The 16,981-nt window shown below is 42.2% G+C and overlaps 1 protein-coding gene across 1 annotated transcript in view; it reads right to left on the bottom strand.

Annotated features, from left to right (window-relative positions):
• Window positions 1–112: 112 nt before the first annotated feature.
• The window catches only part of LOC135522150 (integrin alpha-8-like), a 54,902-nt gene continuing 38,033 nt past the window's right edge, over window positions 113–16,981 (bottom strand). The window contains exons 26-30 of the mRNA XM_064948151.1: window positions 12,082–12,195; window positions 11,890–12,003; window positions 11,661–11,762; window positions 5,972–6,094; window positions 113–5,859 (exon numbers count right to left, since the gene is read on the bottom strand). Coding sequence (XP_064804223.1) covers window positions 5,773–5,859; window positions 5,972–6,094; window positions 11,661–11,762; window positions 11,890–12,003; window positions 12,082–12,195 — 540 coding nt within the window. The 3' untranslated portion in view covers window positions 113–5,772. The remainder of the gene's footprint in view (window positions 5,860–5,971; window positions 6,095–11,660; window positions 11,763–11,889; window positions 12,004–12,081; window positions 12,196–16,981) is intronic.

Raw genomic sequence — 16,981 nt, 5'->3', positions numbered from 1 at the left:
ATTGATTGTATTGGTTATGATGTGATTCAATAAAAACAATTTTTCACTCTATTTTTGTGAACAGAGACAGCGAGGAACCACACCGTAACACAGTAAACTATATTAGAAAATGTAGACTTGGCAATTAAGGACACTTTATTTCAATAATCTTTCAGTATTCTTCAGTACAAAAACAAAACACAAATCAAATTTGTGACAAAAATCCTTCATATTTACATACTGTGAATTACTAGAAGTGAAGTAAATTGAAATGAAGTTTGAACCTTACTCCCTAATGGCTCTATTCAATCAGATCCACTTCAGCCGACACCTGCATAGTGGTTGTTTTGGAGGTGTAACTGCGCTAGAGCTGCCAAATCCACAATTGGCTCCTGGTATTATACCTAAAGAGGACATTACCATTGGCTACACAGCGTCGCATTAAGAGAAATCCCATGTAGCCATGTTTACAAATTTGAACACGAGAATGTGAGATGTAATCTTCACCTCGATTAGGCTGATAGAAAGTCTCATTATTTAGTTACATTTTCAATTTGAGTGTCATTATTTCTATATAGCTTACACTTTCTCGTTCTGAACTTCTAACGCCAGTGGGATAGTGTGGCTTCATGGCAGTTATCAAGAGCAGCTGCTCAACAATCTGACTGCTCCAATGCAGTTACACCTACGACACTGCCAAAACATCAGCTATTTTTCTACCCAAGCCTTTTTTCACTTTAGTGGATAAGCTTATATCTTTTTGGGGGGGGAACGGTGAGAGTCCAAGAATACGTAAAGCATTCCTCCAGAGAGATAGAACACACTAGCCCTTCCTAATGTTATGTATTATTACTGGGCAGCGAATATACAAAATACTGTTTACTGGCTTCGCACCCCAGAAACTGACTGGTGTCAAACAGAAGTCATCTCCTATTTCTCTTCCTCTTTGTCAGCTTTAGTCACCTCCAATCTTACTCTTTCAGCTTTAGTCACCTCCAATCTTACTCTTTCAGCTTTAGTCACCCCCAATCTTACTCTTTCAGCTTTAGTCACCTCCAATCTTACTCTTTCAGCTTTAGTCACCTCCAATCTTACTCTTTCAGCTTTAGTCACCCCCAATCTTACTCTTTCAGCTTTAGTCACCCCCAATCTTACTCTTTCAGCTTTAGTCACCTCCAATCTTACTCTTTCAGCTTTAGTCACCCCCAATCTTACTCTTTCAGCTTTAGTCACCTCCAATCTTACTCTTTCAGCTTTGCGCTATACATCCTATCCAATTGTTGTCAATACTCTTAAAATTTGGCCTTATTTCCATCAAATTCGGTGATTTCTCTATTCAAGATCCTATATGTAATAATCACCTCTTCCACCCAGTCAATCTAGATTCAGCTTGAAGTCTGTGGCAGAGGAATGGCCTTACTAAGTTTAGTGACCTTTATATAGATGGCACCTTTGCCAATTTTGATGACCTCGCTATCAAATGTAATTACCCCATTCAAGTGTATTTAGGTATTTCCAAATGTATCTATTTGTCTGATAATCATGTCAAATGATAACCCGTCACTTAATAAAATTCGATCTGAGCGTGAAAAAGGAACTTGGTTGAGAGACCAAGGCTAATCTGAAAACAAGACTCCCTAAAATGTATCAGCATATCGATTGCGCCACCAGGGCTAGCAAAACCTTGGATCACTGTTATTCTAACTTCCGCGACGCATATAAGGCCCTGCCCCGCCCCCCTTTCGGAAAAGCTGACCACGACTCCATTTTGCTGATCTCTGCCTACAGACAGAAACTAAAACAAGAAGCTCCCACGCTGAGGTCTGTCCAACGCTGGTCCGACCAAGCTGATTCCACACTCCAAGACTGCTTCCATCACGTGGACTGGGACATGTTTCGTATTGCGTCAGGCAACAACATTGACGAATACGCTGATTCGGTGTGCGAGTTCATTAGAACGTGCATTGAAGATGTCGTTCCCATAGCAACGATTAAAACATTCCCTAACCAGAAACCGTGGATTGATGGCAGCATTCGCGTGAAACTGAAAGCGCGAACCACTGCTTTTAATCAGCGCAAGGTGACTGGTAACATGACCGAATACAAACAGTGCAGCTATTCCCTCCGTAAGGCTATCAAACAAGCTAAGCGTCAGTATAGAGACAAAGTAGAATCTCAATTCAACGGCTCAGACACAAGAGGTATGTGGCAGGGTCTACAGTCAATCACGGACTACAAGATGAAATCCAGCTCAGTCACGGACCAGGATGTCTTGCTGCCAGACAGACTAAATAACTTTTTTGCCCACTTTGAGGACAATACAGTGCCACTGACACGGCCTGCAACGGAAACATGCGGTCTCTCCTTCACTGCAGCCGAGGTGAGTAAAGCATTTAAACGTGTTAACTCTCGCAAGGCTGCAGGCCCAGACGGCATCCCCAGCCACGCCCTCAGAGCATGCGCAGACCAGCTGGCTGGTGTGTTTACGGACATATTCAATCAATCCCTATACCAGTCTGCTGTTCCCACATGCTTCAAGAGGGCCACCATGGTTCCTGTTCCCAAGAAAGCTAAGGTAACTGAGCTAAACGACTACCGCCCCGTAGCACTCACTTCCGTCATCATGAAGTGCTTTGAGAGACTAGTCAAGGACCATATCACCTCCACCCTACCTGACACCCTAGACCCACTCCAATTTGCTTACCGCCCAAATAGGTCCACAGACGAGCAATCTCAACCACACTGCACACTGCCCTAACCCATCTGGACAAGAGGAATACCTATGTGAGAATGCTATTCATCGACTACAGCTCGGCATTTAACACCATAGTACCCTCCAAGCTCGTCATCAAGCTCGAGACCCTGGGTCTCAACCCCGCCCTGTGCAACTGGGTACGGGTAAGTTTTAAGTTCCTCGGCATACACATCACAGACAAACTAAATTGCCATCAGACTGTTAAACAGCAACCACTAACATTGAGTGGCTGTTGCCAACACACTGACTCAACTCCAGCCACTTTAATAATGGGAATTGATGGGAAAGGATGTAAAATCTATCACTAGCCACTTTAAACAATGCTACCTAATATAAGGTTTACATACCCTACATTATTCATCTCATATGTATACGTATATACTGTACTCTATATCATCGACTGCATCCTTATGTAATACATGTATCACTAGCCACTTTAACTATGCCACTTTGTTTACATACTCATCTCATATGTATATACTGTACTCGATACCATCTACTAAATCTTGCCTATGCTGCTCTGCACCATCACTCATTCATATCTTAAAGTACATATTCTTTATCCCCTTACACTGTGTATAAGATATTAGTTTTGGAATTGTTAGTTAGATTACTTGTTGGTTATTACTGCATTGTCGGAATTGGAAGCACAAGCATTTCGCTACACTCGCATTAACATCTGCTAACCATGTGTATGTGACAAATAAAATTTGATTTGATTTGACCTCGGACAAAGTCTAGAATAGTGCCTTACTTAGGGTAAATGGAAGCTCCTCTTGTGCCCGGCTCAGCCTTATACAGTTTAAGGTACATCAATGTATCCATTTCAGTAAGGCCAGACTCTCCAAATTCTCCCCAAATATTGATGTTACATGTCACAGGTGTAAAAGCTCCTTGGCGCATTTGACACACATATTCTGGTCTTGTCCCAGTCTGGCAGACTACTGGTCCACTATATTTAAAACCCTTTCTGAAGCATTTGATATTGAGTGGCAGCCTAGTGCAGAAATGGCAATTTTTGGAGTACCAAACAACAATCCTTCCCTGACCAATAGACAGCTAGATGTCATTGCCTTTGCCTCCCTGTTGGCACGCAGAAGGATTCTATTGGATTGGATTCTATTGGATCTATCAATCCTCCCTCAGCCTGTCTTTGGCCCAACTCATTTTCCTACAATTAGACAAAATTAAGTAGACCATTCAAGGCTCAACCAACTAATTTTATTCCAGCTGGGATCTGATGATATCCTATTAGTGTTCATGGCCCCACCCCCAGCTCTTGAGGTTACTGCTATATTGGCCTATAGCATCAGCTCCCTCCAGATTAGTACTCTTGGCCCCACCTCCAGCCCTTGAGGTTACTGCTACATTGGCCTAGAAGATCACCTAATCACCTGACATTGTTAGGCTATTACATTTTTTGCGTTGTACTGAAGTAATATTATGTTGTATACTTTAGTGTTGTGTTTTCTGATATGTAACTCAATGATTTGCCCTTTCTTTTTAAATGTGTTTGGAATCATTCTGGGGTTGTCGGCTAGTTATGGGGTGTTGGCTAGTGCCGATTAACAATGGGTCTGATTGAATCTAGGCCTAAACCTCTCACATTGGATAATGCTAATGTTAATGCAATTCCTTGTGTATATAGCCCAGGCCCACGTTCTTTTTGTAAACAGTTGGACCCGTTATAAACAATGCACTGTTTTAACACTTACAGTGCCTTCGGAAAGTATTCAGACCCCTTGATTATTTCCACATTTTGTTATGTTAGAACCTTATTCTTAAATTGATTAAAAGACATTTATCCTCATCAATCTACACACAATACTCCATAATGACAAAGCAAAAACTGATTTTTAGTCATTTTTGCGAATTTATTTTGAAAGAAAAACGGAAATATCACATTTACATAAGTATTCAGACCCTTTACTCAGTACTTTGCTGAAGCACCTTTGGCAGATTCAAGGGAAAGAACAGAGCAAAGTACAGAGAGATCCTTGATGAAAACCTGCCTCAGAGCGCTTAGGACCTCAGACTGAGTTAAGGGTCTGAATATGTATGTAAATGTAATAGTTTGTTTTTTATTTGTAAGAAATGTGCAAACATTTCTAAAAACCTGTTTTTGCTTTGTCATTATGGGGTATTGTGTGTGGATTGATGAGGGAATATAATGATTTAATGAATTTTAGGATAATGCTGTAATATGACAAAATGTGGAAAAAGTTAAGGGTTCTTCTACTTTCCGAAGACACATACACTAATATACCAACTAAAACACTTACATACACAATAATACACTAACTAAACAATATACACAAACAATTTGAACATCAAGTTCTAATAAAATAATACCAGTGTAAACAAGCTTCAGTATCACACAGAATATCCCAATATTGCACATACACCATCCATAGATATATACTGTACAGCCCCCTGTGTTTGCGTGTGTGTGTGTGCATGCGTGTGTATTCGTGTGTGTGCGCATGTGTGTGATTGATCAATGATGGAATGTATTTAACAGTGAAAGCGGGCGAACACCAAGTCACTGACATCAGATGGTAACTCCATTTGAAGTTCGCCAGACTGGTTAACTCCAACTGAATTATCCAACCATACAGATCCCCAAGTAGTCTAACCCACAGAGGCAAGCGGTGCATAGAAACATATTCAACTACAAGCAGGGTTAGAACCAGAGTCCATTCTACTGTCCAAGATTGTCTTGAGGCCTCATATACATCCAAGTCATTGTGTTGGCTTAAATAGTGTTAATGTGTGTAGTTCCGTCTGTGTGCATGGTTCCCAGACTCTCTGGTGCCGTTTGATCACCAGTCTTAATGGTGCTTCAGCCTTTGGTTTGTGAGTTTGCAGTCCACTCACTGATGACAGATCAGCTTTAAAAGGGGTAAATAACCTTTGATCTGTGAGTTTGCAGTCTGCCTGCAGATCTCATTTCAGTTTCATTTCACTCAAGAGGTGGAACTCATCCCAAACATCCTCCTCGAATCAGGAACTGGTCTCCATGGTGCCAGTAAGTGTTATTAGGCGTCTGCTAATTGGTCAGAGGTCAGCTGCTCACGGTCTGACACGTCATCCGCTGGCGGCCGGGCCCGGTCAAAGAAACCACACTGAGGAATAGAGGGTTAAGTTATACTAAAGTACTAAAGTGTGTGTGTGTGTGTGTGTGTGTGTGTGTGTGTGTGTGTGTGTGTGTGTGTGTGTGTGTGTGTGTGTGTGTACCTTCCACATGGCCAGTGTTAGCATGGCCAGGACCAGCAGTCCCAGTAGGATGGCTAGGATGATGACCCACAGAGGAATAGCAAACGCCACATCAGGAGTTCCCCACAGCACCAGTGTACCCATCTATAAAACACACACACACACACACACACACACACACACACACACACACACACACACACACACACACACACACACACACACACACACACACACACACACACACACACACACACACACACACACACACACACACACACACACACACACACACACACACTTAGTTGCAGGCTGGATTGGGTTCAGGGTAAGGGTTATTGTAGGTACTAGTTAGGGTGGATGTCACATCTTACTGAAGTTGTGTGTTGGGGTAACTAGGAGGTCTGGAGGCTATAGGGCAGGGTAGAGGTAAGGGTTAGTGTTAGGGGTATCTTATTGAAGTGGTGTGTTGGGGTAAGGAGGATGTCTGGAGGCTAAAGGGCAGAGTAGAGGTAAGGGTTAGTGTTAGGGGTATCTTATTGAAGTGGTGTGTTGGGGTAAGGAGGATGTCTGGAGGCTAAAGGGCAGGGTAGAGGTAAGGGTTAGTGTTAGGGTTATCTTATTGAAGTGGTATGTTGGGGTAAGCAGAAGGGCTGGAGGCGGTAAGGCAGGGTACACTCTTAGAATTAGTGGTGACTAAGAACCCTGGAGATCCTTGAGGAGCCATTGATAATGGTTCACACTTGCACCTATGGTTAGGTTCTTGGAGCATGCGCAGACCAGCTGGCTGGTGTATTTATGGACATGATCAATCAATCCTTATCCCAGTGTGCTGTCTCCACATGCTTCAAGAGGGCCATCATTGTTCCTGTTCCCAAGAAAGCTAAGGTAACTGAGCTAAATGACTATCGCCCCGTAGCACTCACTTCCATCATCATGAAGTGCTTTGAGAGACTAGTCAAGGATCGTATCACCTCCACCCTACCTGACACCCTAGACCCACTCCAATTTGCTTACCGCCCCAATAGGTCCACAGACGACGCAATCGCAATCACACTGCCCTAACCCATCTGGACAAGAGGAATACCTATGTAAGAATGCTGTTCATCGACTACAGCTCAGCATTTCAACACCATAGTACCCTCCAAACTCGCCATTAAGCTCGAGACCCTGGGTCTCAACCCCGCCCTGTGCAACTGGGTCCTGGGCTTCCTGACGGGCCACCCCCAGGTGGAGAGAGAAGGAAACATCTCCACCCCGCTGATCCTCAACACTGGGGCCCCACAAGGGAGTTTTCTCAGCCCTCTCCTGTACTCCCTGTTCACCCATGACTGCGTGGCCATGCACGCGTCCAACTCAATCATCAAGTTTGCAGACGACACTACAGTGGTAGGCTTGATTACCAACAATGGAGGAGTTGAGGGCCCTTGGAGTGTGGTGTAAGGAAAATAACCTCACACTCAATGTCAACAAAACAAAGGAGATGATCGTGGACTTCAGGAAACAGCAGAGGGAGCAGCCCCCTATCCACATCGACGGGACAGTAGTGGAGAAGGTGGAAAGTTTTAAGTTCCTCCGCATACACATCACGGACAAACTGAAACGGTCCACCCACACAGACAGCATGGTGAAGAAGGCACAGCAGCGCTTCTTCAACCTCAGGAGGCTGAAGAAATTTGGCTTGTCACCAAAAACACTCAAACTTTTACAGATGCACAATCGAGAGCATCCTGTCAGGCTGTATTACCGCCTGGTACGGCAACTGCTCCGCCCACAACCGTAAGGCTCTCCACAGGGTAGTGATGTCTGCACAACGCATCACTGGGGGCAAACTACCTGCCCTCCAGGACACCTACACCACCCGATGTCACAGGAAGGCCAAAAAGATCATCAAGGACAACAACCACCCGAGCCACTGCCTGTTCACCCCGCTATCATCCAGAAGGCAAGGTCAGTACAGGTGCATCAAAGCAGGGACCGAGAGACTGAAAAACAGCTTCTATCTCAAGGCGATCAGACTGCTAAACAGCCATCACTAACATTGAGTGCCTGCTGCTAACATACTGACTCAAATCTCTAGCCACTTTAATAATTAAAAATTGGATGTAATAAATGTATCACTAGCCACTTTAAATACTGTTTACCCTACATTACTCATCTCATATGTATATACTGTACTCTATACCATCTACTGCATCTGCCTATGCCGTTCGGCCATCGCTCATCCACATATCTTTATGTACATATTCTTATTAATTCCTTTACACTTGCAGGTAGTTGTTGTGACATTGTTAGATTAATTGTTAGATATTACTGCATGGTCGGAACCAGAAGCACAAGTATTTCGCTACACTTGCATTAACATCTGCTAACCATGTGTATCTGACAAATAAAATTTGATTTGATTTGGAGGAACCTTTAATGTTTTAATGTAGCAAAACCCTTGACTGGAGGCATGGCTTAGTAGGGACGTGGCTTTCAGATAGATCTTTTTAGGGGGTAAATGTCATTCTTGTTCATCTGTTCTTTTTAAAATATTTTTTATTTTTGCATTTTTCAAATAATAACATTTAAAAATTAAAGTGAAAAGATATTAGACAGCAACAGGACAAAGTGACAGTAACAGACGAGCATAAAAAATAAATATATATATATGCCTCCAGTTGTAGGTAGCTAAAGAAGTCCCTGTTAGGCAAGTGGTATTTCTGTTTCAGCTGATGAAAAGACATAAGAACTCCCTCCTCGTAACAATGTTCCAGAAGAGTGATCCCCTTATCAGACCATGGTCTAAAGTTACTGTTCTGGAAAAACATAGGGATCAATCTATTGTTCCATAAAGGGGTTTTAGGGGAAAGGAATCCCCCTCGTCTGAACAGCTCATTCAGTTTGCACCATGCCAGGACACGTATGGTTAAAGGGTTGTCTGTGATGGTTTTTATAGATTTTCTGTCCCATTTGTAAAACAATTCTGCCCCAGTGTCATCATTCACCTCAAGCTTTTCAATGTTCAACCATGAGGGAGAGGGACCATTGCCAAACCTCTGAGCCAGACACCTAGACTGTGCAGCCCAGTAGTACATTCTTTTAAGCCACCTTGACCGTCATCAAAGGTCAGATAATCCAGACCAACCCTAGGGGTTTTGCCGTGCCAGATAAACCGTCTGGTCAGCTTGTCGAGAGAGGAAAAGAATGCTGCGGGCACAGGGATAGGGAGAGATTGAAACAAATATAGAAATCTGGGCAGGACATTCATTTTAATTGCATTGATTCTACCCAGTAGAGTGAGAGGCAAGTCCATCTATTGACAAAGGTCACCCTCCACCTTTTGCAACAAGCTGGACAGATTAAGTTTATAGAGGTTGTGCAGGTTACCATCCACCATTATGCCCAAATATGTGAAGCCCATAGGCGACCATCTAAAAGGAAACTTGTGCTTGATGGTATGGTAGTCAAAGACAGACAACGGTAATATTTAGCTTTTATCAAATATGACCTTATATCCAGAGAAAGAACTATAACACTGTAGTAGGATCTGCAAGTGAGAGAGGGAGTGTTCTGGTTTTGTTAGAAATAAGATAAGGTCATCCGCAAAGAGTGATAATTTATGGGTATGGGGGCCCACCTCAAAGCCATGTATGTCAGGGCTAATAGCCTCAGCTAAAGGTTTGATGGCGAGGGCAAAGAGGTCAGGGCTAATTGGGCAACCTTGTCCGTTCCCCCTATAGAGAGGGAAAGAGGAGGAGGTAATCCCATTCGTAGCAATCCTATCCTTAGTTGATTTGTAGAGTGATTTTATCAAATTGACAAACACAGTACCTAAACCAAACTTTTCCAAGACGCGAAAGAGGTATGGCCATTCAACCCTATCAAAGGCCTTTTCAGCATCGAGGGAGACTGTGACACTAGGTATTTTGTTTTTGTTAGCAAGGTGAATTATATCAAAGAACCTTCTGAGATTATTGGAGGACAATCTATTAATTATGAAGCCAGTCTGATCTGGGTTGACCAACAGGGAAAGACATGACTCCAGTCTCTTAGATAACGTCTTGGTGACCAGTTTACAATCCGTGTTAAGGAGAGAGATTGGTCTATAGGAGGCAGACTTTAGTGTGTTTTTCCCTTTCTTGTGGATTACAGTAATCACTGCTTGAGAGAAAGACGCTGGAAAGCAGTTGTCTTCCCTGGCTTTTATAAGTACCTCCATAAGGTAGGGGACCAACAGCTCCCTAAATTATTTATAGAACTCTGGAGGGAAGCCATCCTCCCCAGGTGATGTATTAGAAGGTAAGGATTTAATGGCCTCCAACAATTCAGGAATTGAGAACTGTTCACGCAGGCGTTCTCTGTCTTCCTCTGACACCTGTTCATCTGTTCTATTGTCATCATATGTTAAGGTTGAACACTGACAGTTGTGTAGCTTCAATGGAGCTTACAGAGGTGTATGAGCTCCTCAAGAGCCTATGCAAATCCCAAAGTTGGAATAGTTACCACCTAATAACTATATGAATGAATGAATTACATTTTATTTTCGTGTCAAATCACCAATCGGCAACCCATCCCCCTTATGGGATTAATTCACACATAAACAATCATTACAATAATTCATTATGGTTTTAAATTATAATTCTTCTTCCGGTGTTCTCTACATTGCACATCACATAAAGTGGTGTTTTGCGGGTACTATTTAATGAAGCTGACAGTTGAGGACTTTTGAGGCGTCTGTTTCTCAAACTAGACACTAATGTACTTGTCCTCTTGCTCAGTTGTGTATCGGGGCCTACCACTGTTCTGTGAAGCGAGTAGTACACAGCGTTGTATGAGATCTTCAATTTCTTAGCAATTTCTCACATGGAATAGCCTTAATATCTCAGAACAAGAATAGACTGACGAGTTTCAGAAGAAAGGACTTTGTTTCTGGACATTTTGAGCCTGTAATCGAACCCACAAGTGCTGATGCTCCAGATACTCAACCAGTCTAAAGAAGGCCAGTTTTATTGCTTCTTTAATCAGCACAACAGTTTTCAGCTGGACATTTTTTTGTGCTTTTCTTTCAAAAACAAGGACATTTCTAAGTGACCCCAAACTTTTGAAAGGTATTGTATGTAAATGTAATCAGTAATGTTAATATCATTATAATTTTATTAGAATATGTAATATGCAGTGTATAAACTTAACATGATGAGCAGGAATGACATTTACTCATAATGGGTGGCCAAATAAGCCATGCCTCCAATCTTCTGATAGTCTCGCAGCCTCTACAATATATTATTGAAAAAGTTCAAAATTGAACCCCTCCTATCACAAAAAGGTTCCGGGTTTCAACTTTTAAACAGGGGTTCCTCAAAGACCAGTGGTGTAAAGTACTGAAGTACTTTTTGAACTGGAAAAGTTCCCTGTGTGGCAATTTTTTGAATCTCAGAAGGTTCTTCCAGGCTCCTTTTCTCATAAGAGTGTAGAGGTATGGGTTAGTGTCAGGGGTATCTTACTGAAGTGGTGTGTTGGGGTAAGGAGGAGGGTTGGAAGCGGTAGGGCAGGGCCGTCACTCTGAAGGACACGGTAGAGTTGAGGAGGTATGGGTTAGTGTCAGGGGTATCTTACTGAAGTGGTGTGTTGGGGTAAGGAGGAGGGTTGGAAGCGGTAGGGCAGGGCCGTCACTCTGAAGGACACGGTAGAGTTGAAGAGGTATGGGTTAGTGTCAGGGGTATCTTACTGAAGTGGTGTGTTGGGGTAAGGAGGAGGGTTGGAGGCGGTAGGGCAGGGCCGTCACTCTGAAGGACACGGTAGAGTTGAGGAGGTATGGGTCGTTACGCCTCTGCAAGGTGAATAGATGTTATAGATACTTTATTTCTTAATACTAATAATAACATTAATACATACAATAATACTAATACTACCATTAGTATATAAGTCTGGGTTTATGTTTATGTGCTTGTGCTCACCTGGAGGAAGGTGTGAGCCCAGAGTCGGGAGCGGATCTTGACTACAGCGCTCTGACCACGGTCCAACCGCCCGACCACACACAGAACTCTTAGACAAATGATGTTACTGCAGTTCTACAGAGAGAGAGAGAGGTCATATACATTCCAAAACTGCTGCTGTATACCAAACAAGCTGACACTGAAAGTAAATACCAGGGTCTTGCTGCTGTAGGGCTGGGCAGCATTGGTGGCTCGTCTGTAGCGGTGAGGAGAGCTACTGTTCCTCAGAAAGCCCAACAGTTCTGGAGTGTCCTGGACAGAGGATGTCTGAGAGAGAGAGACAGAAAGAGAGATAGAGTGAGCGAGTGTGAGAGCGAGAAGGAGATAATGAAGTCACATTATTACAAACCACTTTTTAAGACCAACCAATCATCTAAAACATAAAACACCACAGGTACACACTTACAATACCTTGCTAAAGTTATCACATTTTTATTATAATTTTTATTAGACTTTGACATTACATAGTATTTTGTCTAAACAAAAAATTACAATGAAGTCCATTTGAATCCCACTTTCTAACACAATAAAATGTGAAGAAATCCAAGGGGTTTGAACACTTTTGCAAGGAATACATAAGCCTACACATTGTAGATGACACACTGCCTGATCAGCAGCCTTGTAGTCAGTTTTCTACCTTGTGGAAAAAGAAGAGACCAAACAACACAGGGGTTCTGGGTTACTCTGGTTCTCTTGATGTTTCATTGGATGCCATTGGTGCTATTTTTTACACCCACCACATGTTGACTTCTCACGTAGTGGGCTAGTTCTTGTTGACGTGTTTCTATAAAGATTCCCCATTCTGCCCCCCCCCTTCTTTTTGCTGGTACAGAGACTCATAGACATTACATTACTATTGAACTAAGGCATCATTCAAAATGAGGGGTGTTGTAGCTATGCTGGTGCTGATGTTCTATCTGTCTGGGGCCTGGGCTGAGGGAGAGAGTAAAGGAGGGATGGATCAGATTGACCAGAACATTCTATTCACTACCATAGATGCTGTCTGGGATGAGCTGAATCACCTGAGACTCATGCTGAACAACACAAAGAAACGAGTAGAGAAGTTGGAGAATAAGAACACAGGTACTGTAGTAATGCACATATAGACAGAGAAAGAAAGAACAAAAGTAGCCTCACGTAATAATACAGGTAATGAAACCGATCACACTGCGAAGTAAGTAGTGCTTGCTTAACTCTCATTCTGTATTGATTGATAAGTTTGGACATTTATGTTGGTGCCATTTCAGTCCTGGGGGGGGGGGACAGGGTGGTCAAGCTGAAGACAGAGAACACAGATAATCATCGTTAGATGTCATTTCTTAAATGGATTTGGATAATAATTGACTCAATAGAAAAGTCAGCTGCTGAAATGAATCATACACAGGCTACAGTATATCTTTATCATTAAAGCTCAAGCAGCAGAACTGACAGACCTCGACGACAGACAGAGTGCCAATGTGATACTGACGTTCCATTTACAGATCTAGAACGAAGGTGATAACAAAATGCTAATTTGACAAAATGCGATTTAGTTCATTAGCTCAATCAAAAATGTACAGCTGTGGATTTTGCTGGACATTTTATGGTAATGTACAAGACACATTTCCTTATGATTTCAGCCCAGAGTTACCGCAAAGGGATTGCTTAGCACAGGGGTTCCCATCTTTCTTTAAAGGTAGACTTCATAAGAACTACTGTGCCTCAGATGAGCATAGCTAATTTCAGGGAGAAATGAACAAAGCTTTGTTTTAGCTGCATCTCAGCTATATATGTTCATGCTATTTCAGTCCTGGAGGCCAGAGTGACAGCCAGTGAGAGCCAGGTGGTGGAACTGAAGAAAGAGAATGCAGGTAATAAGGAGACTACTATGAATAAACATGATGTAGCACTTTTTTTTGCATATGAGATGTATGATTCTGTAAGTGAAGTTGTGAACTTCACCAATTCACCAGTGGATACAGTTACTACTAGAAGTTGTTAAACCATCTTCAGTTCTCATACCACAACCATTAAACTCTGTAACTATTTTAAAAATCACCATTGGTCTCAAAGTGAAATGCCTGAGCGGTTTCCTTTTTAATTATATATATTTTTAAAACTTTATTTAACTCTGCAAGTCAGTTAAGAACAAATTCTTATTTGCAATGACGGCCTACACCGGCCAAACCCGGACGACGCTGGGCCAATTGTACGCCGCCCTATGGGACTCCCAATCACTGCTGGATGTGAAACAGCCTGGATTTGATTCCTTCCTCTCTACAACTGAGTTAGGAAGGACGCCTATATCTTGTAGTGACGTGATGTATTGATACACCACCCAAAGCCTATTTAATAACTTTAAAATGCTCAAAGGGATTTTCAGCGTCTGCTTTTTTAAAAATTTGTACACATCTACCAATCGGTGGCCTTCTTTGTGAAGCATTGAAAAACCTCCCTGGCCTTTGTGGTTAAATCTGTGCTTGAAATTCACTACTCGATTGAGGGACCTTACAGATAATTGTATGTGTGGTGTACAGTAGTCACTCAAAAATCATGTTAACCAATTTTATTGAACACGGAATGAGTCCATGCAATTTATTATGCGATTTGTGAAGCACATGTTTACTCCTGAACTTATTTAAGCATGCCATAACAAAAGGGTTGAATACTTATTGACTCAAGACATTTCAGCTTTACATTTTTTATTAATTAAAAACCTTTTCTACAAACAAAATTCCACTTTGACATTATGCGGTATTGTGTGTAGGTCAGCGACACAATATCTGAATTTAATAAATGTTTAATTCAGGCTATGACACAACAAAATGTGGAATAAGTAAAGGGGTGTGAATACTTTCTTTAGGCACTATATACAGTGCCTTGCGAAAGTATTCGGCCCCCTTGAACTTTGCGACCTTTTGCCACATTTCAGGCTTCAAACATAAAGATATAAAACTGTATTTTTCTGTGAAGAATCAACAACAAGTTGGACACAATCATGAAGTGGAACGACATTTATTGGATATTTCAAACGTTTTTAACAAATCAAAATCTGAAAAATTGGGCGTGCAAAATTATTCAGCCCCTTTACTTTCAGTGCAGAAAACTCTCTCCAGAAGTTCAGTGAGGATCTCTGAATGAGCCAATGTTGACCTAAATGACTAATGATGATAAATATAATCCACCTGTGTGTAATCAAGTCTCCGTATAAATGCACCTGCACTGTGATAGTCTCAGACGTCCGTTAAAAGCGCAGAGAGCATCATGAAGAACAAGGAACACACCAGGCAGGTCCGAGATACTGTTGTGAAGAAGTTTAAAGCCGGATTTGGATACAAAAAGACTTCCCAAGCTTTAAACATCCCAAGGAGCACTGTGCAAGCGATAATATTGAAATGGAAGGAGTATCGGACCACTGCAAATCTACCAAGACCTGGCCTTCCCTCTAAACTTTCAGCTCATACAAGGAGAAGACTGATCAGAGATGCAGCCAAGAGGCCCATGATCACTCTGGATGAACTGCAGAGATCTACAGCTGAGGTGGGAGACTCTGTCCATAGGACAACAATCAGTCGTATATTGCACAAATCTGGCCTTTATGGAAGAGTGGCAAGAAGAAAGCCATTTCTTAAAGATATCCATAAAAAGTGTAGTTTAAAGTTTGCCACAAGCCACCTGGGAGACACACCAAACATGTGGAAGAAGGTGCTCTGGTCAGATGAAACCAAAATTGAACTTTTTGGCAACAATGCAAAACGTTATGTTTGGCGTAAAAGCAACACAGCTCATCACCCTGAACACACCATACCCACTGTCAAACATGGTGGTGGCAGCATCATGGTTTGGGCCTGCTTTTCTTCAGCAGGGACAGGGAAGATGGTTAAAATTGATGGGAAGATGGATGGAGCCAAATACAGGACCATTCTGGAAGAAAACCTGATGGAGTCTGCAAAAGACCTGAGACTGGTACGGAGATTTGTCTTCCATCAAGACAATGATCCAAAACATAAAGCAAAATCTACAATGGAATGGTTCAAAAATAAACATATCCAGGTGTTAGAATGGCCAAGTCAAAGTCCAGACCTGAATCCAATCGAGAATCTGTGGAAAGAACTGAAAACTGCTGTTCACAAATGCTCTCCATCCAACCTCACTGAGCTCGAGCTGTTATGCAAGGAGGAATGGGAAAAATTTCAGTCTCTCGATGTGCAAAACTGATAGAGACATACCCCAAGCGACTTACAGCTGTAATCGCAGCAAAAGGTGGCGCTACAAAGTATTAACTTAAGGGGGCTGAATAATTTTGCACGCCCAATTTTTCAGTTTTTGATTTGTTAAAAAAGTTTGAAATATCCAATAAATGTCGTTCCACTTCATGATTGTGTCCCACTTGCTGTTGATTCTTCACAAACAAATACAGTTTTATATCTTTATGTTTGAAGCCTGAAATGTGGCAAAAGTTTGCAAAGTTCAAGGGGGCCGAATGCTTTCGCAAGGCACTGTATACACACCTATTTCAATATTTATTTGACTTTCTTTACTTTCAGCCCCATGGGGAAGGGGTGGTATGGGGGGAGGGTTTTCTATGGTCGCCAGGGTGGGCGGTGGGTGACTGACTAGCAACCCTTGTTGCTAGGGGGGGGGGTTGGGAAGGGGTGGGAAACATGGGGGTAGGGGGAGTAGTATGGAGACATGTTGGCTGCGGGAATGGGATGGGAAGTTGTGGGAGGCCCACTTCTTTGTTATTTTTCTGTTTATACTAAATTGACTATTCATTGTTAAATTATTGTTATGTATTTCTTACAATTTTTTGTTGCTGTCGAGCGGCAGATTACAAGTTTTTATAAACGTATACTTTTGAAATGGATAATGTACCTGTAATCCCCCCCCAAAAAATAAATAAATAACTAAAACAATTCTAATTTGGTCACAAAAAAACAGTAATGGTGGATATGTTCAGCAATGTTTATTTTCATGCTACTTCAGCCCTGGAGGCCAGAATGACAGCCAGTGAGAGCCAGGTGGACGAAGTGAAGAAAGAGAATGCCGGTAAAGCACTAATATAAACTTCACC

This window comes from Oncorhynchus masou, chromosome 30 (genome assembly GCF_036934945.1).
Source record: "Oncorhynchus masou masou isolate Uvic2021 chromosome 30, UVic_Omas_1.1, whole genome shotgun sequence".
NCBI classification, from domain to species: domain Eukaryota; kingdom Metazoa; phylum Chordata; class Actinopteri; order Salmoniformes; family Salmonidae; genus Oncorhynchus; species Oncorhynchus masou.
This window is presented reverse-complemented; position numbering and strand designations above follow the sequence as displayed.